The sequence below is a fragment of the Pristiophorus japonicus genome, chromosome 1, assembly GCF_044704955.1.
Source record: "Pristiophorus japonicus isolate sPriJap1 chromosome 1, sPriJap1.hap1, whole genome shotgun sequence".
Lineage (NCBI taxonomy): Eukaryota > Metazoa > Chordata > Chondrichthyes > Pristiophoridae > Pristiophorus > Pristiophorus japonicus.
The window spans coordinates 308,647,838-308,665,816 of NC_091977.1; the positions used below are offsets into that span (position 1 = coordinate 308,647,838).

At 48.1% G+C, this 17,979-nt stretch overlaps 1 protein-coding gene across 1 annotated transcript in view; it reads left to right on the forward strand.

Moving 5' to 3' along the window:
* The first annotated feature begins 329 nt into the window (after positions 1-329).
* LOC139263977 (collagen alpha-1(XXI) chain-like) overlaps positions 330-17,979 on the forward strand; it is a 143,607-nt gene continuing 125,957 nt past the window's right edge. Inside the window, exon 1 of the mRNA XM_070880105.1 lies at positions 330-609. Within this exon, the coding sequence (XP_070736206.1) occupies positions 330-609 (280 nt within the window). The remainder of the gene's footprint in view (positions 610-17,979) is intronic.

Consider the following 17,979-nt stretch of genomic DNA (forward strand, 5'->3'; position numbering starts at 1 on the left):
ATTATGCTTGACCCACCTTGAATAACATCAGAGGAATGTGACTCTGATATTGCAGCTGTCCTTGATCTGTACATGGGAGTTCCAGTCATATCATATATGTCTACTTGCTTGAAAAGTTCTTCAACGTACATCAGCTGAGACCTGTGCACCTGGATGAATTCCTGTAGCTCCTCTCCAAGGCTTTTCTGCACTTTTTTGTTCATTGTGTTTAAGCCAGTTAAGTTAGTTTCTTGCAGTCTGTATCACTTCTAGGGTATCTCAAGTGTTTGTCCTGCACATATTGCAGCTCAAGTGTAGCTGGTGGCATACTGGTGGTGAGAAAAGAGTCTATGCCAATCAAGGATACAGATAGACTGATTAATGCCTTGTCCATTGTCGTTCAAGATATCAAAAGACTTGGCATTAAGCTCTCCGCTGGAATGGAGCTAATCTACAGAACAATCAAGAAATTGTTCAAACTCCATCGTCTCCAGTCCAAGGTCGTCCCATCCTCTGTCATTGAATTACAGTATGCAGATGACGCTTGCGTTTGCACACACTCTGAGGTCGAACACCAAACCATCGTCAACACCTTTACATACAAGAGCACGGGCCTTACACTAAACATCCGTAAGACAAAGGTTCTCTACCAATCTGCCCCCGCCACACATTACTGCCCCCCAATTAACTAGATCCATGACGAGGTCTTGGGCAATGTGGACCACTTTCCATACCTTGGGAGCCTACTGTTAACAAGGGCAGATGTTGATGACGAAGTCCAACACCACCTTCAGTGTGCCAGTGCAGCCTTCAGTCACCTGAGGAAGAGAGTGTTTGAAGACCAGGATCTCGAACCCGGCACCAAACTCATGGTCCACAGAGCAATAGTGATCTATATGCTTCAGAGATATGGACTGTGTACAGCAGGCACCTCAAAGCATTGGTGAAGTACCACCAATGCGGCCTCCGCAAGATCCTACAAATCCATTGGCAGGATAGGCGCACCAATGTCAGTGTTTTCGCTCAGGCCAACACCCCCAACATCGAAGCATTGACCACACTCGATCAGCTTCGATGGATGGGCCACATCGTCTGCATGCCCGATACTAGACTCCCAAAACAAGCGCTCTACTCCGAGCTCTGATATGGCAAGCGAGTCCCAGGTGGGCAGAGGAAACGCTTCAAGGGCACCCTCAAAGCATTCTTGAAAAAGTGCAACATCCCCTCTGACACCTGGGAATCTCTGGCCCAAGACCGCTCAAAGTGGAGGAGAAGCATCTGGGAAGGCACTGAACACCTCGAGTCTCTTCGTCGGGAGCACACGGAAGCCAAGTGCAACCACCACCTGTCTCAACTGTGACAGTGACTGTAGATCCCGCATTGGTCTCATCAGTCACCTGAGATTCATTTTAGTGTGGAAGCAAGTCATCCTTGACTCTGAGGGACTGCCTAAGAAGAAGATTATTAGTGTCAACCTATTCAGTAAAAGAAAAGTGAAACCTGTGGTGATGGTTAACACTGATGGTGATCAAAAATAACAATTTTAGCTGAGGTGCAGTTGGATTTGTTAGATTCAATTTTGTTTGACAGCAAGTAAAAATCTTATGGACAATTAGGAAGAGTAGGAGAGAAATCGAGAAAGCAAATAAATTTTGTGATGAAAGGGTGATGTTTTAAGCACAGATCAAAAGCAGATGATTCTAGACAGCAAAGACAAACAAAGGTGACATCAGAATGAAATAAGCGCGTATACCTCCTTTTGGATTGGAAATGATAGTAGAAAGTGCAAGAGGAAAATCGAAAGAAGAATGGGGTAGAAATTAGTGTGGGCCCGTCAGATGACACTGCAGTGCACCCGATAAAAGAGGTCTGAGGAATAATAGACATTTGTCCTTGGGCCCCAATTGGGGTGAGCTGCCAGCGCTGGTCATGCCTCCACAGCTGGTCAGGTCGCACAATGGGGAAAACTATTTCAGGCCGCCTATCTCACCGGCACAAAACATACCAATTTGTACCTCAAATATGGCAGGAAAAAGTGGTACTTGTGTTTCTTGGATAAGCAGCAGATGAGGTTGAGATGAATGGAGGTAGAAGTGGACAGTATTTGAGAAGGTGCCAGGAATTCTGGAGCAGTGAAGGGAAAAGTGAGAAGACAAAGGAGCATCTACAGGGGATGTGGTTTGGGTGTCACAAAGGCTGCTTTTGGTTGTTAATTATTTAGGTTGTATTTGAACATCATTTACAATATCAATAGAAGAAAAAAAAGCAAAGTAAAGGGCTGTCACAGCTGAAATATGTCGGAGTTGGAATATCCTACATAGAAATATAGAAACATAGAAATTTACAGCACAGAAGGAAGCCATTTCGGCCCATCATGTCCACGCCTTGCTGACAAAGAGCCGCAAGGCCCTTGGTCAGCAGCCCTGAAGGTTACATATAAACCTTTGAACAGTGAACAATGGTGGAAAGGCAAAGAGCATTCAGCCCAACCACTCCACCCCACACAACTGCGACACCCCTTATACTGAAACATTCTACACTCCACCCCAACCGGAGCCAAAGATCTCTTGGGAGAGGCAAAAACCAGATAAAAACCCAGGCCAATTTAGGAAGAAAAAAAATCTGGGACAATTCCTCTCCGACCCATCCAGGCGATCGAAACTAGTCCAGGCGATCACCCTGGCCGTATTCTATTCCCTGCAGTACTTACCATTTTATCTGTGCCATCCAACAAAAGGTTATCCAGTCTAATCCCAATTACCAGTTCTAGGTCTGTAACCCTGCAGGTTACGGCACTTTAAATGCCCATCCAACCATCTCTTGAAAGTGGTGAGAGTTTCTGCATCCACCACTCTTCCAGGCAGTGTGTTCCAGATCCCCACAACCCTCTGCGTAGAGAAGCCACCCCCCTTCCCTCAAATCCCCTCTAAACCTTCCATGAACCACCTTAAAACAATGCCCCCTCATTATAGACTCCTCCACCAATGGAAATAGACCTTGACTATCCACTATGTTCAGGCCCCTCAATATTTTGTACACCTCAATAAGGTCTCTTCTCAATTTCTTCTGTTCCAATGAGAACAAACCCAGCCTATCCAATCTGTCCTCATAACTAAGATTCTCTATTCCAGGCAGCATCCTGGTTAATCTCCTCTGCACCCTCTCTAGTGCAATTATGTCCTTCCTATAATATGGCGGACCAGAACTGCACGCAGTACTCCAGCTGTGGCCTAACCAAAGTATTATACAATTTAAGCATAACCTCCCTGCTCTTATATTTTATCCCTCAGTCAATAAAGGCAAGCATTCCATATGCCTTCTTAACCACCTTATCCACCTGGCCTGCAACTTTCAGGGACCTGTGGACAAGAACTCCAAGGTCCCTTTGTTCATCTACACTAGTAAGTGGTCTACCGCTTAATGTGTATACCCTTTCCTTATTAGCCCTCCCAAAGTGCATCACCTCACACTTCTCTGAATTAAATTCCATTTGCCACTGCTCTGCTCAGCTGACCAGTAGATTGATATCCTCCTAAAGCCCAAGACTTTCCTCTTCATTATCAACCACACAGCCAATTTAAGTGTCGTCTGCAAACTTCTTAATCATGCTCCCTATATTCAAATCTAAATCGTTGATGTATACCACAAAAAGCAAGGGACCCAGTACTGAGCCTTGCGGAACCCCACTGGAAACATCCTTCCAGTCACAAAAACATCCATCAACCATTACCTTTTGCTACTTACCTCTAAGCCAATTTTGTATCCAACTTGCCACTTTGCCCTGGATCCCATGGGCTTTAACCTTTGTGACCAGTCTACCATGTGGGACCTTATCAAAAGCTTTGCTAAAGTCCATATACACTACATCGTATGCACTACCCTCAACGACCCTCCAAGTTACCTCCTCAAAAAATTCAATCAGGTTAGTCAAACACGATCTTCCCTTAACAAATTCGTGCTGACTGTCTGCACTTAATCCTTGCCTTTCCAAATGTAGATTTTTGTAAGGGGTGGTCCCAGGGCTCAGGTTCATCTCTGACCTACTTGAGCGGTTCGAATCGCTCCCACATCCTTGGGTTCTAGACTCTGGGTTTATTTGGGGGGTGTGATAAAGTGCGAAGGACAACTGGTTTGATGCAAAAGAACTTTGATTTTATTACAGACAAGAAAATAGAATGTCCAACTTATAATCACTCTAATAAAGAACAATACATTAAACATTCAAAGAGGGTTACAGTAATAATTACACCTCCCACCTCCCAATACCTAATCCTAGCTAGGTTAGACTCCAGGGCAGGCAGGGACTATGCTTACGAATCCTTTCTGGTCAGTTAGCAGTAGTTCGCAATTTCGGGGTTCGTTGAATTCTGTAGGTTCTGCTTACTGTACCCCGAATGTCGGAGAAGACTTCTTACTGCACAGTCTTCAGTTGGGTTGAGTCTGCTGATGCGGTAAGGCGCGTTTTGCATCTATGGGGTAAGTACCCGGTTTTCTGTATTAGAAATAGGTTCAAAGTCTCTTTTGGTCATGTTTTCACCTGTTGGTAGTCAGGACTTAGATTGTAGAGTGGAAACTTTTCGATTCTTTGGTTTCTTCCTTGTGGAGTTTTGTTTCGAAATTGGTCGATCGCGGTGATTTTTCGGTGGTGCCACGTTAGCTGCGGTCGGTTGCTACCACGATGGTGATGTTCTTCCTTCCTTTTGGACTTCAGGAGAAGTTAGTTTACAACTGTCGCGTTGGTTTCTCTCCATTCTGATGACATAGGCGTAGTATGGCATACTCTTCGTTAAAGCAGGGGGCCAGTTATACGGTTTGAATTGTCCTAATCTTCGCGCCCAATCAGTCCAGAATTCTTTGTTTAAATTTGGCGAGCTTGACATTTCTTTGTAATATTTTAGTGGCATCGTTAAAAGTTAATATGTCTTGGTTGGGTTGCTCTTCTAAATCTGTTTCCTAATGGAAATATTAGATTGGTAATTGCAATGTCCTTTTGTGCTTGGTTTTTGCATACAGGCTGTATGGGGTCCTTTGTTCTTATTCATGTTGAAGATGGCTGGCCATCTCTGAGTCATTGTTTTAATGTGAATGTCTCTTGTGGAGAAGGGTTTTTGGGTTTCCATTTCTCTAGACAATTTACCTTAGTGCCAACACTCAGACAGTTTCAATAATCAAATTGGCTTCTTTAGTTCCTTAGGCCTGCCCACAGACTTGACTTTGTCTTGTAAAAGTCCAAAATTCGATTAAAGTTTGTAGTTTCTTCCATAAGCATTTTAGGATTCCAAATTTTCCGGTAGATAGTCCCAAATTAAATTTCCTTTCCAATGAGCCCGGGGGGGGGGGGGGTTTCCCGTGAACTTTCAGCTTTCAGTCCTCTCGTGACACTCTACACTCTTGAGTGTCAAGCAATGTAAGCAAAATTCTTGAACCCGAGAGTCAACCTTCCCCGCATTTATACTAGCTAAACATTAACGTGCATCCTTCTTTGAAATGCAATGCAATTTACAGGTGAATACAATCACTACAATTTGGTTACAGCATAGAGGGGCTACGATGCCCCTCCTTTACTCTGTGTTTTCACAGTAAAATAACGGTATACAGTCAAACACAACTTTAAGTTCCATTAAAAATAAAGGTACATAATCAAACACATTTTAAGTAACACTCTTACAACACTCGATATTTTGCGGTTTTACAGTAGGTAAAATCAAACACAAATTAAACATGATAGTATGGTGTCACCCATCCCTGCGCAATTCCCAAGTTCGGCCAAGGAGCATACAGCACCCTTTGGTGCCTGACCTGACGGCCTCTGCATTTCACTCGGCAAGTGAGACACCATAAGTACAGAATAATCGCGAGTTGACAGATAACTGGGGAACGGCCTATCAAAAGCGCAGCGGGAGATCGAGAGCCAGCGGCAGTTGGTGAGAGGGGAGTGACCTATAAAAGGCCCAGCGGGAGATCGAGAGCCAGCGGCAGTTGGTGAGAGGGGAGTGACCTATAAAAGGCCCAGCGGGAGATCGAGAGCCAGCGGCAGTTGGTGAAAGGGGAGTGACCTATAAAAGGCAGCTACAGCGGGAGAGAAAGCAAAATAGAAGTAGAAGGGAATCAAAAAGTGACGTCACAGCCAATGGGGTAAGTGATTGGCTGGTGATTGGTGAGTAGCTTTTCTTTTTCTTTTTTATATCAGTAAGTGAACTTTAGCATTGTTACTAATAATTTAAGTGTATCTAACGGTTAAGACATGGCAGGAGAGCTCGGTCACGTGATATGCTCCTCCTGTACCATGTGGGAACTCGGGGACACTTCCGGTGTCCCTGGGCGCTACGTGTGTGGGAAGTGTATCCGCCTCCATCTCCTGAGGGACGGCACTGAGGGAGCTCTTGATGGTCCGCGTTGCGGAATTGGAGCTGAGGGTGGATTCACTCTGGAGCATCCACGATGCTGAGAATGACGTGAGTATCACGTGTAGTGAGTTGGTCTTACCGCAGGAGAAGGGTCCACAGCCAGATAGGGAATGGAAGACCAGCAGGAAGAGTAGTGCAAGAAAGATAGTGCAGGGGTCCCCTGTGGTCATCCCCCTGCAAAACAGATACACTGCTTTGAGTACTGTTGGGGGGGATGACTCATCAGGGGAGGGCAGCAGCAGCCAAGTTCATGGCACTGTGGCTGGCTCTGCTGCACAGAAGGGCAGGAAAAAGATTGGGAGCGCGATAGTGATAGGGGATTCGATGGTGAGGGGAATAGATAGGCGTTTCTGCGGCCGCAACTGAGACTCCAGGATGGTATGTTGCCTCCCTGGTGCAAGGGTCAAGGATGTCTCGGAGCGGGTGCAGGACATTCTGAAATGGGAGGGAGAACAGCCAGTTGTCGTGCTGCACATTGGTACCAACGACATAGGTAAAAAAAGGGATGAGGTCCTACGAAAATAATTTAAGGAGCTAGGAGCTAAATTAAAAAGTAGGACCTCAAAAGTAGTAATCTCGGGATTGCTACCAGTACCACGTGCTAGTCTGCGTAGGAATCGCAGGATAGCGCAGATGAATACGTGGCTTGAGCAGTGGTGCAGCAGGGAGGGATTCAAATTCCTGGGGCATTGGAACCGGTTCTGGGGGAGGTGGGACCAGTACAAACCGGACGGTCTGCACCTGGCCAGGACCGGAACCAATGTCCTAGGGGGAGTGTTTGCTAGTGCTGTTGGGGAGGAGGTAAACTAATATTGCAGGGGGATGGGAACCTATGCAGGGAGACAGAGGGAGACAAATATGAGGCAAAAGCAAAAGACAGAAAGGAGATGAGGAAAAGTGGAGGGCAGAGAAACCCAAGGCAAAGAACAAAAAGGGCCACTGTACAGCAAAATTCTAAAAGGACAAAGGGTGTTAAAAAAGCAAGCCTGAAGGCTTTGTGTCTTAATGCAAGGAGTATCCGCAATAAGGTGGATGAATTAAGTGTGCAAATAGATGTTAACAAATATGATGTGATTGGGATTACGGTGACGTGGCTCCAGGATGATCAGGGCTGGGAACTCAACATCCAGGGGTATTCAACATTCAGGAAGGATAGAAAAAAAGGAAAAGGAGGTGGGGTAGCATTGCTGGTTAAAGAGGAGATTAATGCAATAGCTAGGAAAGACATTAGCTTGGATGATGTGGAATCTATATGGGTAGAGCTGCAGAACACTAAAGGGCAAAAAACGTTAGTGGGAGTTGTGTACAGACCTCCAAACAGTAGTAGTGATGTTGGGGAGGGCATCAAACAGGAAATTAGGAGTGCATGCAATAAAGGTGCAGCATTTATAATGGGTGACTTTAATATGCACATAGATTGGGCTAGCCAAACTGGAAGCAATACGGTGGAGGAGGATTTCCTGGAGTGCATAAGGGATGGTTTTCTAGACCAATATGTCGAGGAAACAACTAGGGGGGAGGCCATCTTAGACTGGGTGTTGTGTAATGAGAGAGGATTAATTAACAATCTCATTGTGCGAGGCCCCTTGGGGAAGAGTGACCATAATATGGTGGAATTCTGCATTAGGATGGAGAATGAAACAGTTAATTCAGAGGCCATGGTCCAGAACTTAAAGAAGGGTAACTTTGAAGGTATGAGGCGTGAATTGGCTAAGATAGATTGGCGAATGATACTTAAGGGGTTGACTGTGGATGGGCAATGGCAGACATTTAGAGACCGCATGGATGAATTACAACAATTGTACATTCCTGTCTGGCGTAAAAATAAAAAAGGGAAGGTGGCTCAACCGTGGCTATCAAGGGAAATCAGGGATAGTATTAAAGCCAAGGAAGTGGCATACAAATTGGCCAGAAATAGCAGCGAACCTGGGGACTGGGAGAAATTTAGAACTCAGCAGAGGAGGACAAAGGGTTTGACTAGGGCAGGGAAAATGGAGTACGAGAAGAAGCTTGCAGGGAACATTAAGGCGGATTGCAAAAGTTTCTATAGGTATGTAAAGAGAAAAAGGTTAGTAAAGACAAACGTAGGTCCCCTGCAGTCAGAATCAGGGGAAGTCATAACTGGGAACAAAGAAATGGCAGACCAATTGAACAAGTACTTTGGTTCGGTATTCACTAAGGAGGACACAAACAACCTTCCGGATATAAAAGGGGTCAGAGGGTCTAGTAAGGAGGAGGAACTGAGGGAAATCTTTATTAGTCAGGAAATTGTGTTGGGGAAATTGATGGGATTGAAGGCCGATAAATCCCCAGGGCCTGATGGACTGCATCCCAGAGTACTTAAGGAGGTGGCCTTGGAAATAGCGGATGCATTGACAGTCATTTTCCAACATTCCATTGACTCTGGATCAGTTCCTATCGAGTGGAGGGTAGCCCATGTAACCCCACTTTTTAAAAAAGGAGGGAGAGAGAAAGCAGGGAATTATAGACCGGTCAGCCTGACCTCAGTAGTGGGTAAAATGATGGAATCAATTATTAAGGATGTCATAGCAGCGCATTTGGAAAATGGTGACATGATAGGTCCAAGTCAGCATGGATTTGTGAAAAGGAGATCATGCTTGACAAATCTTCTGGAATTTTTTGAGGATGTTTCCAGTAACGTGGACAAAGGAGAACCAGTTGATGTGGTATATTTGGACTTTCAGAAGGCTTTCGACAAGGTCCCACACAGGAGATTAATGTGCAAAGTTAAAGCACATGGGATTGGGGGTAGTGTGCTGACGTGGATTGAGAACTGGTTGTCAGACAGGAAGCAAAGAGTAGGAGTAAATGGGTACTTTTCAGAATGGCAGGCAGTGACTAGTGGGGTACCGCAAGGTTCTGTGCTGGGGCCCCAGCTATTTACATTGTACATTAATGATTTAGACGAAGGGATTAAATGTAGTATCTCCAAATTTGCGGATGACACTAAGTTGGGTGGCAGTGTGAGCTGCGAGGAGGATGCTATGAGGCTGCAGAGTGACTTGGATAGGTTAGGTGAGTGGGCAAATGCATGGCAGATGAAGTATAATGTGGATAAATGTGAGGTTATCCACTTTGGTCGTAAAAACAGAGAGACAGACTATTATCTGAATGGTGACAGATTAGGAAGGGGGAAGGTGCAGCGAGACCTGGGTGTCATGGTACATCAGTCATTGAAGGTTGGCATGCAGGTACAGCAGGCGGTTAAGAAAGCAAATGGCATGTTGGCCTTCATAGCGAGGGGATTTGAGTACAGGGGCAGGGAGGTGTTGCTACAGTTGTATAGGGCCTTGGTGAGGCCGCACCTGGAGTATTGTGTACAGTTTTGGTCTCCTAACTTGAGGAAGGAAGTTCTTGCTATTGAGGGAGTGCAGCGAAGATTCACCAGACTGATTCCCGGGATGGTGGGACTGACCTATCAAGAAAGACTGGATCAACTGGGCTTGTATTCACTGGAGTTCAGAAGAGTGAGAGGGGACCTCATAGAAACGTTTAAAATTCTGACAGGTTTGGACAGGTTGGATGCAGGAAGAATGTTCCCAATGTTGGGGAAGTCCAGAACCAGGGGTCACAGTCTAAGGATAAGGGGTAAGCCATTTAGGACCGAGATGAGGAGAAACCTCTTCACCCAGAGAGTGGTGAACCTGTGGAATTCTCTACCACAGAAAGTAGTTGAGGCCAATTCACTAAATATATTCAAAAGGGAGTTAGATGAAGTCCTTACTACTCGGGGGATCAAGGGGTATGGCGAGAAAGCAGGAAGGGGGTACTGAAGTTTCATGTTCAGCCATGAACACATTGAATGGCGGTGCAGGCTAGAAGGGCTGAATGGCCTGCTCCTGCACCTATTTTCTATGTTTTTTATGTTTCTAAAGTTTGGGAAGCGATTCTGATCCAGACTGGGACTTCCATATTTCTGAAAAGGTCCCACCAAGGCGGAATTGTGATCTCGAGAATCTTTTTTCCTATCTCAACGGTTTTCTGTTCTAGAGTACAGAAGTGTTTTTGTGAGATAATTACAGCTTTTAGCAGAGTGGTAAGATGTTCCGGTAGAGGGGGAATTGCATAGCCAAAATGTACAACATAATCCTGCAGGTTTGTAATGTTTTCCTTCACAATGAGGTGGATAGTGGAGGGTTCAGGAATGGGGACAATCCGTTCCTGGGCCACTTGAACTGATGCCTCAGGTTTGAAGTAAAAACTGCTGTCACTTGCCGGACACCAGAAGTGTCCATGTTGGTAGCGGGGCGCACTGGTGGTGACACAATATGTCCCACCCCCTATGTATGTTACCTGTGGAGGGACATGGTCCTGTGCCATTACCTCCATGGTGTAGTTAATAGGCTGTGCGGCAGCAGCTTTAAACCCACACTGTGACTTTGAATGGCCACTCAAGTACTGGAGACAGTATTATGTGTGCACCCCAGCTCTAGCACCTGGAGAGGTCAGTACCCATTACAGCGTGCTCCCACTTTATGACATAGGGTGGGACCGCTGCGAAACGAATGTGCACACCTCCCTGAATAACTCCAATGTTCTCTACCCGGTATACCGGTGCAGGTCGGGCTGTCCCACCCATGACCAGCATACTTAATACTATTGCCATAATGGTGTGGTTAGATTTCCCACAGTCTACTGGGACAGGGTAGGCTTCAGAGGCTAGGTGGAGCTCACACGGGCTTAGTGAATTGCTGTACGGGTGGAGGGCTGCGAGGTGCTTGTTCCTGATCCAAGAGGAGACTAAACCTTGTTTTAAATCCTCCAGGTTGTTGCGGCCCTTGCCCAATGGGCTAAGGTTTGGCAGATGGAATACAATGTCGGAAAATGTGAGGTCATTCACCTTGGGATAAAAAACAGTAAAAGGGAATATTATTTGAATGGGGAGAAATTACAACATGCTGCGGTGCAGAGGGACCTGGAGGTCCTTGTGCATGAATCCCAAAAAGTTAGTTTGCAGGTGCAGCAGGTAATCAGGAAGGCCAATGGAATGTTGGCCTTCATTGCGAGAGGGATGGAGTACAATAGCAGGGAGGTCCTTCTGCAACTGTATAGGGTATTGGTGAGGCCGCACCTGGAGTACTGCGTGCAGTTTTGGTCACCTTACTTAAGGAAGAATATACTAGCTTTGGAAGGGGTACAGAGACGATTCACTCGGCTGATTCCGGAGATGAGGGGGTTACATTATGATGATAGATTGAGTAGACTGGGTCTTTACTTGTTGGAGTTCAGAAAGATGAGGGGTGATCCTATAGAAACATTTAAAATAATGAAAGGGATAGACAAGATAGAGGCAGAGAGGTTGTTTCCACTGGTCGGGGAGACTAGAACTAGGGGGCACAGCCTCAAAATACAGGGGAGCCAATTTAAAACCGAGTTGAGAAGGAATTTCTTCTCCCAGAGGGTTGTGAATCTGTGGAATTCTATGCCCAAGGAAGCAGTTGAGGCTAGCTCATTGAATGTATTCAAGTCACAGATAGATAGATTTTTAACCAATAAGGGAATTAATGGTTACGGGGAGCGAGCGGGTAAGTGGAGCTGAGTCCACGGCCAGATCAGCCATGATCTTGTTGAATGGCGGAGCAGGCTCGAGGGGCTAGATGGCCTACTCCTGTTCCTAATTCTTATGTTCTTATGTTCTATTACTGTGCGTATTGGTGGGGTCGTGGACAGGGGCTTCTTAATGTGTGCTCTTAGTTTGGTGGTGTCAATTGGGAGTGGGGAGTGTGGGACCGCGCACCCGTGTAGGCTAGAATCCCACCCCATCCCTTCCCCTTCATCTTGCCATTGCCTGGCGAAGGTGATCGATATGCCTGCGGAATAAATATTCTCTGATCCCCACATGCATACGTAAATTCCTTGTTCGGATTCCCACCATTTGTCCCAACACACTCTTACTCCTCCCTGTGTCCCCGTGATGGTGCGGTATGTATTATTACTGAGTCTTTTCCAGTCAGATTCCTGGTCCCATGCATCCTTGCTGAGTTTTCTGAGCCACCACCATCTTCCCAGGGGAATCTTCCCTTTGCAAGTCAAACATACATGTTTTCCCTCTGTAACACTGACTCGGGCAATGACGATCCGTATCTGTGGGCATGGAACTGAAGCCTCCCTGTAGGTAAAACCTTCCTGGCTGGAGTAGCGGGTAGAATTAGATCCCAGCCACCCTGGCCACCTTCCCACATGGGCGTAAAGGGCGAGTTCTTCCATGCCTGGGGTGCCACCCCCTGCAGTCACGATCGGTGCTCCCTCTCCTGAGCACCCGTAAATGAGGGATTCTTCCACGTCTCCTTGGCCGCCGCTGCTCAACCTTATCAGGGCGAGCAGGAACAGGACTCTTCTCATTTTGTTCTATTTCCTGTCGGGGCACATAAAACAGATTGTCTAGCCCTGAGAAAGCTCTCAGGCTTGACAAAGATGACCGAGTTCCAATTTGGGCTCATTTCTTCTCAGGCACACAATACAGTCTTTAATCAACCGGCTGTCTTATTCAGTTCCACGTGGACTGATGTCTGCTTCTAACTTTTATCTCACAGCCGTTTTGCTTGTAATCTCACCGGTGCTTCCTTTAACGGTTATATCGGTAGATTCTTCTTACTCATGGGTATTACCCGGCCTGTGGCTCTTTTGATTGCTGTACAGATAGATTATTTTCCTTACCCCAGTAACTAATACATATATACATTTCATTACACAGATAATCTTACACTACTCTAAATTACTCACTAGACATACTTAAATTCATATTGTACTATATATGTACATCTGCCACCCATCTCCGAGTGGCCAGGTTAATTCCTGCCTTTTTTTCTTCTTTTGCCTCTAGGTTTCCAGCGGGGCCGGTAGCAAGTCTGCCTGTACCGCAGGACCCGGAATTTCCTGACTGGACGTGGGTCTGATTCCCACACTATCGGGGGAACGTCCCCTCCGAAGCTGCAGCACACCGCTCCTTTGCGGGTGGCTGCCCGGTTCGTTTCGTCCCCTGGGGGTTCTGCCTGGTCGAGGGCTACGGGCTGGGGACTCCCAATTGGTGGCTGGTCCACCACTATCTCTTCTGGGGGTTCCTCATCGCCCGAGGCTACCAGCTGGGTGTCCCTGATCGCGGGCTGGTCTCTGACCTTGGGTACCCTTTTGCGGCTGGTCCCTTTCCCGGGATTGAGCTATTTAAATTGGGGCACTGGTGACCATGGTGTCTTTGGTCGTGGTGTGCGGGGAGTCCTTCTTAAGACCCTGGCTACTGGGGGTGCGTCCGAGTCGCAAACGATAGGGGGGGACAGTCCCTCCAGTAATACAGTCCACCGCCCCTCTAGGTGCAGTCTGTGGGTCTGCCATGTCCCCTGTGGAATTTTCACAGTTGTGGGCTAATGGCTTTAGCACAGTTCACCATTTTTGGCTGTCCCTTACGTTTAGCTGCTGCCCCGGGTTGAAAAGTTTGCATTGATTTATGTGGAACCACTTTGTACGGCAGGGTAATTTTATGGCATAGACCATGGGGCTTGCCTTGTCGACAATGTGGTACGGTCCCATGTACAGTGCCTCAAAGACCCCTACTCTAGCGTAGTTTCTCACCATAACCTGGTCCCCTAGCTCCCATTCGTGATGTTTGCGGGGCTCTAGCAGCATTCAGTTGCTCCGATGTTGTTTTCCCATGTTGTGAGCAGCCTGCCAGTGAATCTGTTTAAGGTGTTCAAACAAATTCCTGACAAAGCTGTCCCGGTTCGCTTCCCTAAGCTGACCTTCCGTGAGTCCCGGGGCTAACACATGGGTGGGGGCTCACATGGCTCTGCCGGTCATGAGCTCAGACGGGGAGTACCCCGTACTCTTTGACTGGCTGGCCCGGATCTCCATGAGGACCAGTGGTAGGACCTCTACCCACCCTTTGGGTGAGTCCCCTGTCTCTTTGCGCAGTCTTTCTTTGATGGTGTGGTTTAAACGCTCCTCAGCCCCGGATGACTACGGGCTGTGGGCGACATGCCATTTTCCTTTGATGCCAAGTACCTTAAGGGTCTCCTGCATCACCTGTCTGGTGAAGTGATTCCCTTGGTTGGACTCCATGTATTGTGGTAGTCCCCATCAGGAGAACACTTCTCTGACCAGGATCCTGGCTGTTCCCAGGGCAGTGGCTGTTCGGCATGGGAAGGCTTCCACCCATTTGGTGAATACATTCACCAATACTAGGCAATACTTGTAGCCTCCCTGGGCAGTGGTAGGGGCCCGATGTAATTGATTTGGATCGACTGCCAGGGTCCTTCTACCTTCTTGATATGTCCCATAGACACCTTTCTTTTCTAGGGGTCGCGGTTGTTGGCCGCGCACACCAGACAGCTAGCACAGAAGTCGCGGACGTCTTCCCTGAGTCCTGGCCACTACCCTGCCTGTTCCACCCATTGCCAAGTAGTCTCAAGTCCGGGGTGTCCTTCCTGCTCCTGGACCCTCATGGACCAGCTGGAGGAATTCTCTCCGGTGTTGTTGCGGTACTACCCATTGTTCCCCCCTGAACAGCATGCCTTCTTTAATGGCAATTGCTGCGGTGCCGTACGGGCCGTCTATCCTTTCCCATTTAGCTAGCGTGTTCAGGACACTTTTGAGGACGGGGTCGTGGGTCTGAACCGTTTTTAGATCCGGGGGCAAAGCTATCCCTGTCTTCCCTGCCGTCCCCATCCTGCCCCTGACTGCTGCAATGGATCCTGGGTACGGATCCCAGAGCTTGCCCGTGCGGGCACCTTTCTTGGCCAACACGTCAGCCTGCTGGTTTCCCTTGCTACGAGGTTCTGTGGTGGAATGTGCCTTCACCTTATGTATATAGATATTCTCTTCCTCCCCTACGGCTTTCATGATCTTTTCCAGTAGGGGCTTAATTGGCAGGGGTCTTCCGTCTGCGGATGTGTATCCGCGGTGGGACCAGATAGCCAGGTACTCCTTACACGACTTGCATATGAACATACTGTCCGAGCAAATCGTGTATGGGTAGGGAATTCTTCGGGGTGTGTGACTACATACACCACCGCAGACAGTTCAGCGTGCTGGGCGCTCATAGTACTGGGGAGTTCAATCACCAGGGCAATGCCTGCCTCGGGATCATAAACTCCGCAGCCTGTGAGTCGTTCACCCGCAGATACTGTGCTCGAACCGTCCACATAGATCTCTCGGCATGTGGGGTGTAACCCAGTCCGGAAGCCTATGTCAATTTCCCATACCACTTCTATGGAACACCGGTGGGCTGCCCCTGGATAAATCATGTTGGCTGCGAGTCTTGGCTCACAGAGACCCTTTACCCTTAGGTCCATTTGAGAGAGGAGCAGGGTCCAGTGAGCAATGCGGGTACTGCTCACTGTCCCGACCTAGATTCTCCCGTCCAGGAGCATTTGGGTGGGCGTATGGTAGGTAAGGAGTGTGATAGGGGACCCTCCTGTGAAGATCAGTGATCTTTTCACAGCCCAGTGAGTGGCTAGGAGGTGCCGCTCACAGTTGGAGTATCCCTTCTCCACATCCGTGAGTATCCTGGAGGAGTAGACCACTGGCCTCAACCGGCCGTGCTGCTCTCGGAGCAGAACTGCGCTCAGGCTGTCCCCACTGGCTGCTACCTCCAGGAAAAACTTTTTACCCCCATCGATGGCCCCTAGAGCTGGTGTGGTCTTCAGGTCTTTCTTGAGTTGGATAAATGCTGCTTCGCAACCTTTGTCCCATTCCCACTCCACAACCTTGTGTAGGAGTCAGAGCAGAGGGGCTGCGGTGGCTGCATAATCCTCAGTGAAATCTCTGCAGTACCCGGTTAGCCCTAGAAAAGATCTTACTCCTGTTACTGTGTTGGGGGCTGGTAACTTCTGCACTGCTTCCCTTCTAACTTTGTCAATGGCCCTTTCCCCAGCGTGCACAGCTAGTCCCAGGAATTTTACTTTCTTCAGGTCGATCTGTGCCTTCTAGGGGTTTACTTTAAATCCTTCTTTTTTCAGCAGCTCCAGCAGTTCACCCAGCAGTGGGCCATGCTCCTCCCCCTCATCGGTGAACAGGAGCAGGTCATCCACATACTGTACTAGCTGCTGGGATCTGCTGAAGCTCTTTAAACAGTTGGCCATACACTAATGGAAAATACTGGGGCTGTTGTGGAAGCCCTGAGGGAGACAGTTCCAAGTGTATTGCTGTCCTTTAAAGGTAAAAGCAAACTTGTACTGATCTTCCCTTCTTAAAGGTAACCCAGCCTGACAGCCTATGTCAATTTCCCATACCCCTTCTATGGAACACCGGTGGGCTGTTCCTGGATAAATCATGTTGGCTGCGAGTCTTGGCTCGCAGAGACTCTTTACCCTTAGGTCATTTGAGAGAGGAGCAGGGTCCAGCGAGCAATACGGTCCCGTCTGTGGATGTGTATCCGCGACGGGACCAGATAGCCAGAACCCGTTGGAAATATCCAGCACCGTGAAGGTGGTCGCGGAGACTGGGATACTTCCAATGAGGTCAGTGACAGCAGCAACGGTGGGTGCACAGGCGAGGATGTTACGGTTGAGTACTCGATAGTCCACCGTGGCTCTCCAGGAGTTGTCCGGTTTCTTAACCAGCCACAATGGAGAGTTCACATGGGTAGCTATTGGTCTCAATACCCCCTGTTTAACCAGAGTACCCAGCTGTTTCCATGTCTGCCTCCGCCTCCCTGGGGAAGTTGTACTGTTTCTGTGGTCGGGTCATGGGGTCCCCATCTATGCTAACCTCGACCCCATTTATTCTCCCACAGTCGTGTTTGTGAGTGGCAAAAGCTGCAAGGTCTTTCCTCACATATTCTTGGTACTCTATCAGAGTGTTACTGACCAGTGATTCAAGGTCGTAACCCTCCTTTGGCTTCATGGTGCACACCGTCCCTTTGCCCTGTTTTCCCGGGATGACCATCACCTGTCCCGTACAGACTGACCCCAAAAGACAGTGGTTTCTTAAGTCCATTAGGATCCCGTGGCCTAGGATGAAGTCAGCCCCCAGGATCCCTCTCCCTTCCTGTTCCCACTTCATCAGGACACAAGTCCACTTAGTGCACCTAAATGAATGGAGAGCGGAACGGAGAATGAACCAGTCTGTTCAGTGCCTGTGAGACTCACCAAGCTGCAGGGGACCCCGCTAGACAGAGGTGAGACGGCGGGGTTAGCTGCATAGACAAGGGTGCTTGAGGCACCGGTGTCCAGCAGGAAAGTCCCTTTCACCTTTTCCACTCCATCTGAACGGTTGGTCTCCCCCACGCATCATACTCGAGGGCACACAGGTGGACAGGCTGCGCCTGTCCTAGTCAAGGTTTTGGTTGGGAGGGGGCAGATGGGATTTCGGTGCTGGTGGCGGTGGCTACCCTCCCAGGGCCATCTAACATGGTTCTGAGTGCAATTAGGAAGGTATCGAATGAGTGGGGAGGGACTGGCTTATCCGTCTCGGCCCTTTTGGCTGGGGCTGGAGAACTCTTTCCTACGCTACTCTTCCAAGGATTTCTACAATCCTTTCTCCAATGCCCACTTTTTCCGCACCCGAAGCAGATACGTTTTGTATCGGAGGGGTTGCGCCCCTCATGGCGCCATTCCCTCTTATCCTGTCTAGGTCGGAT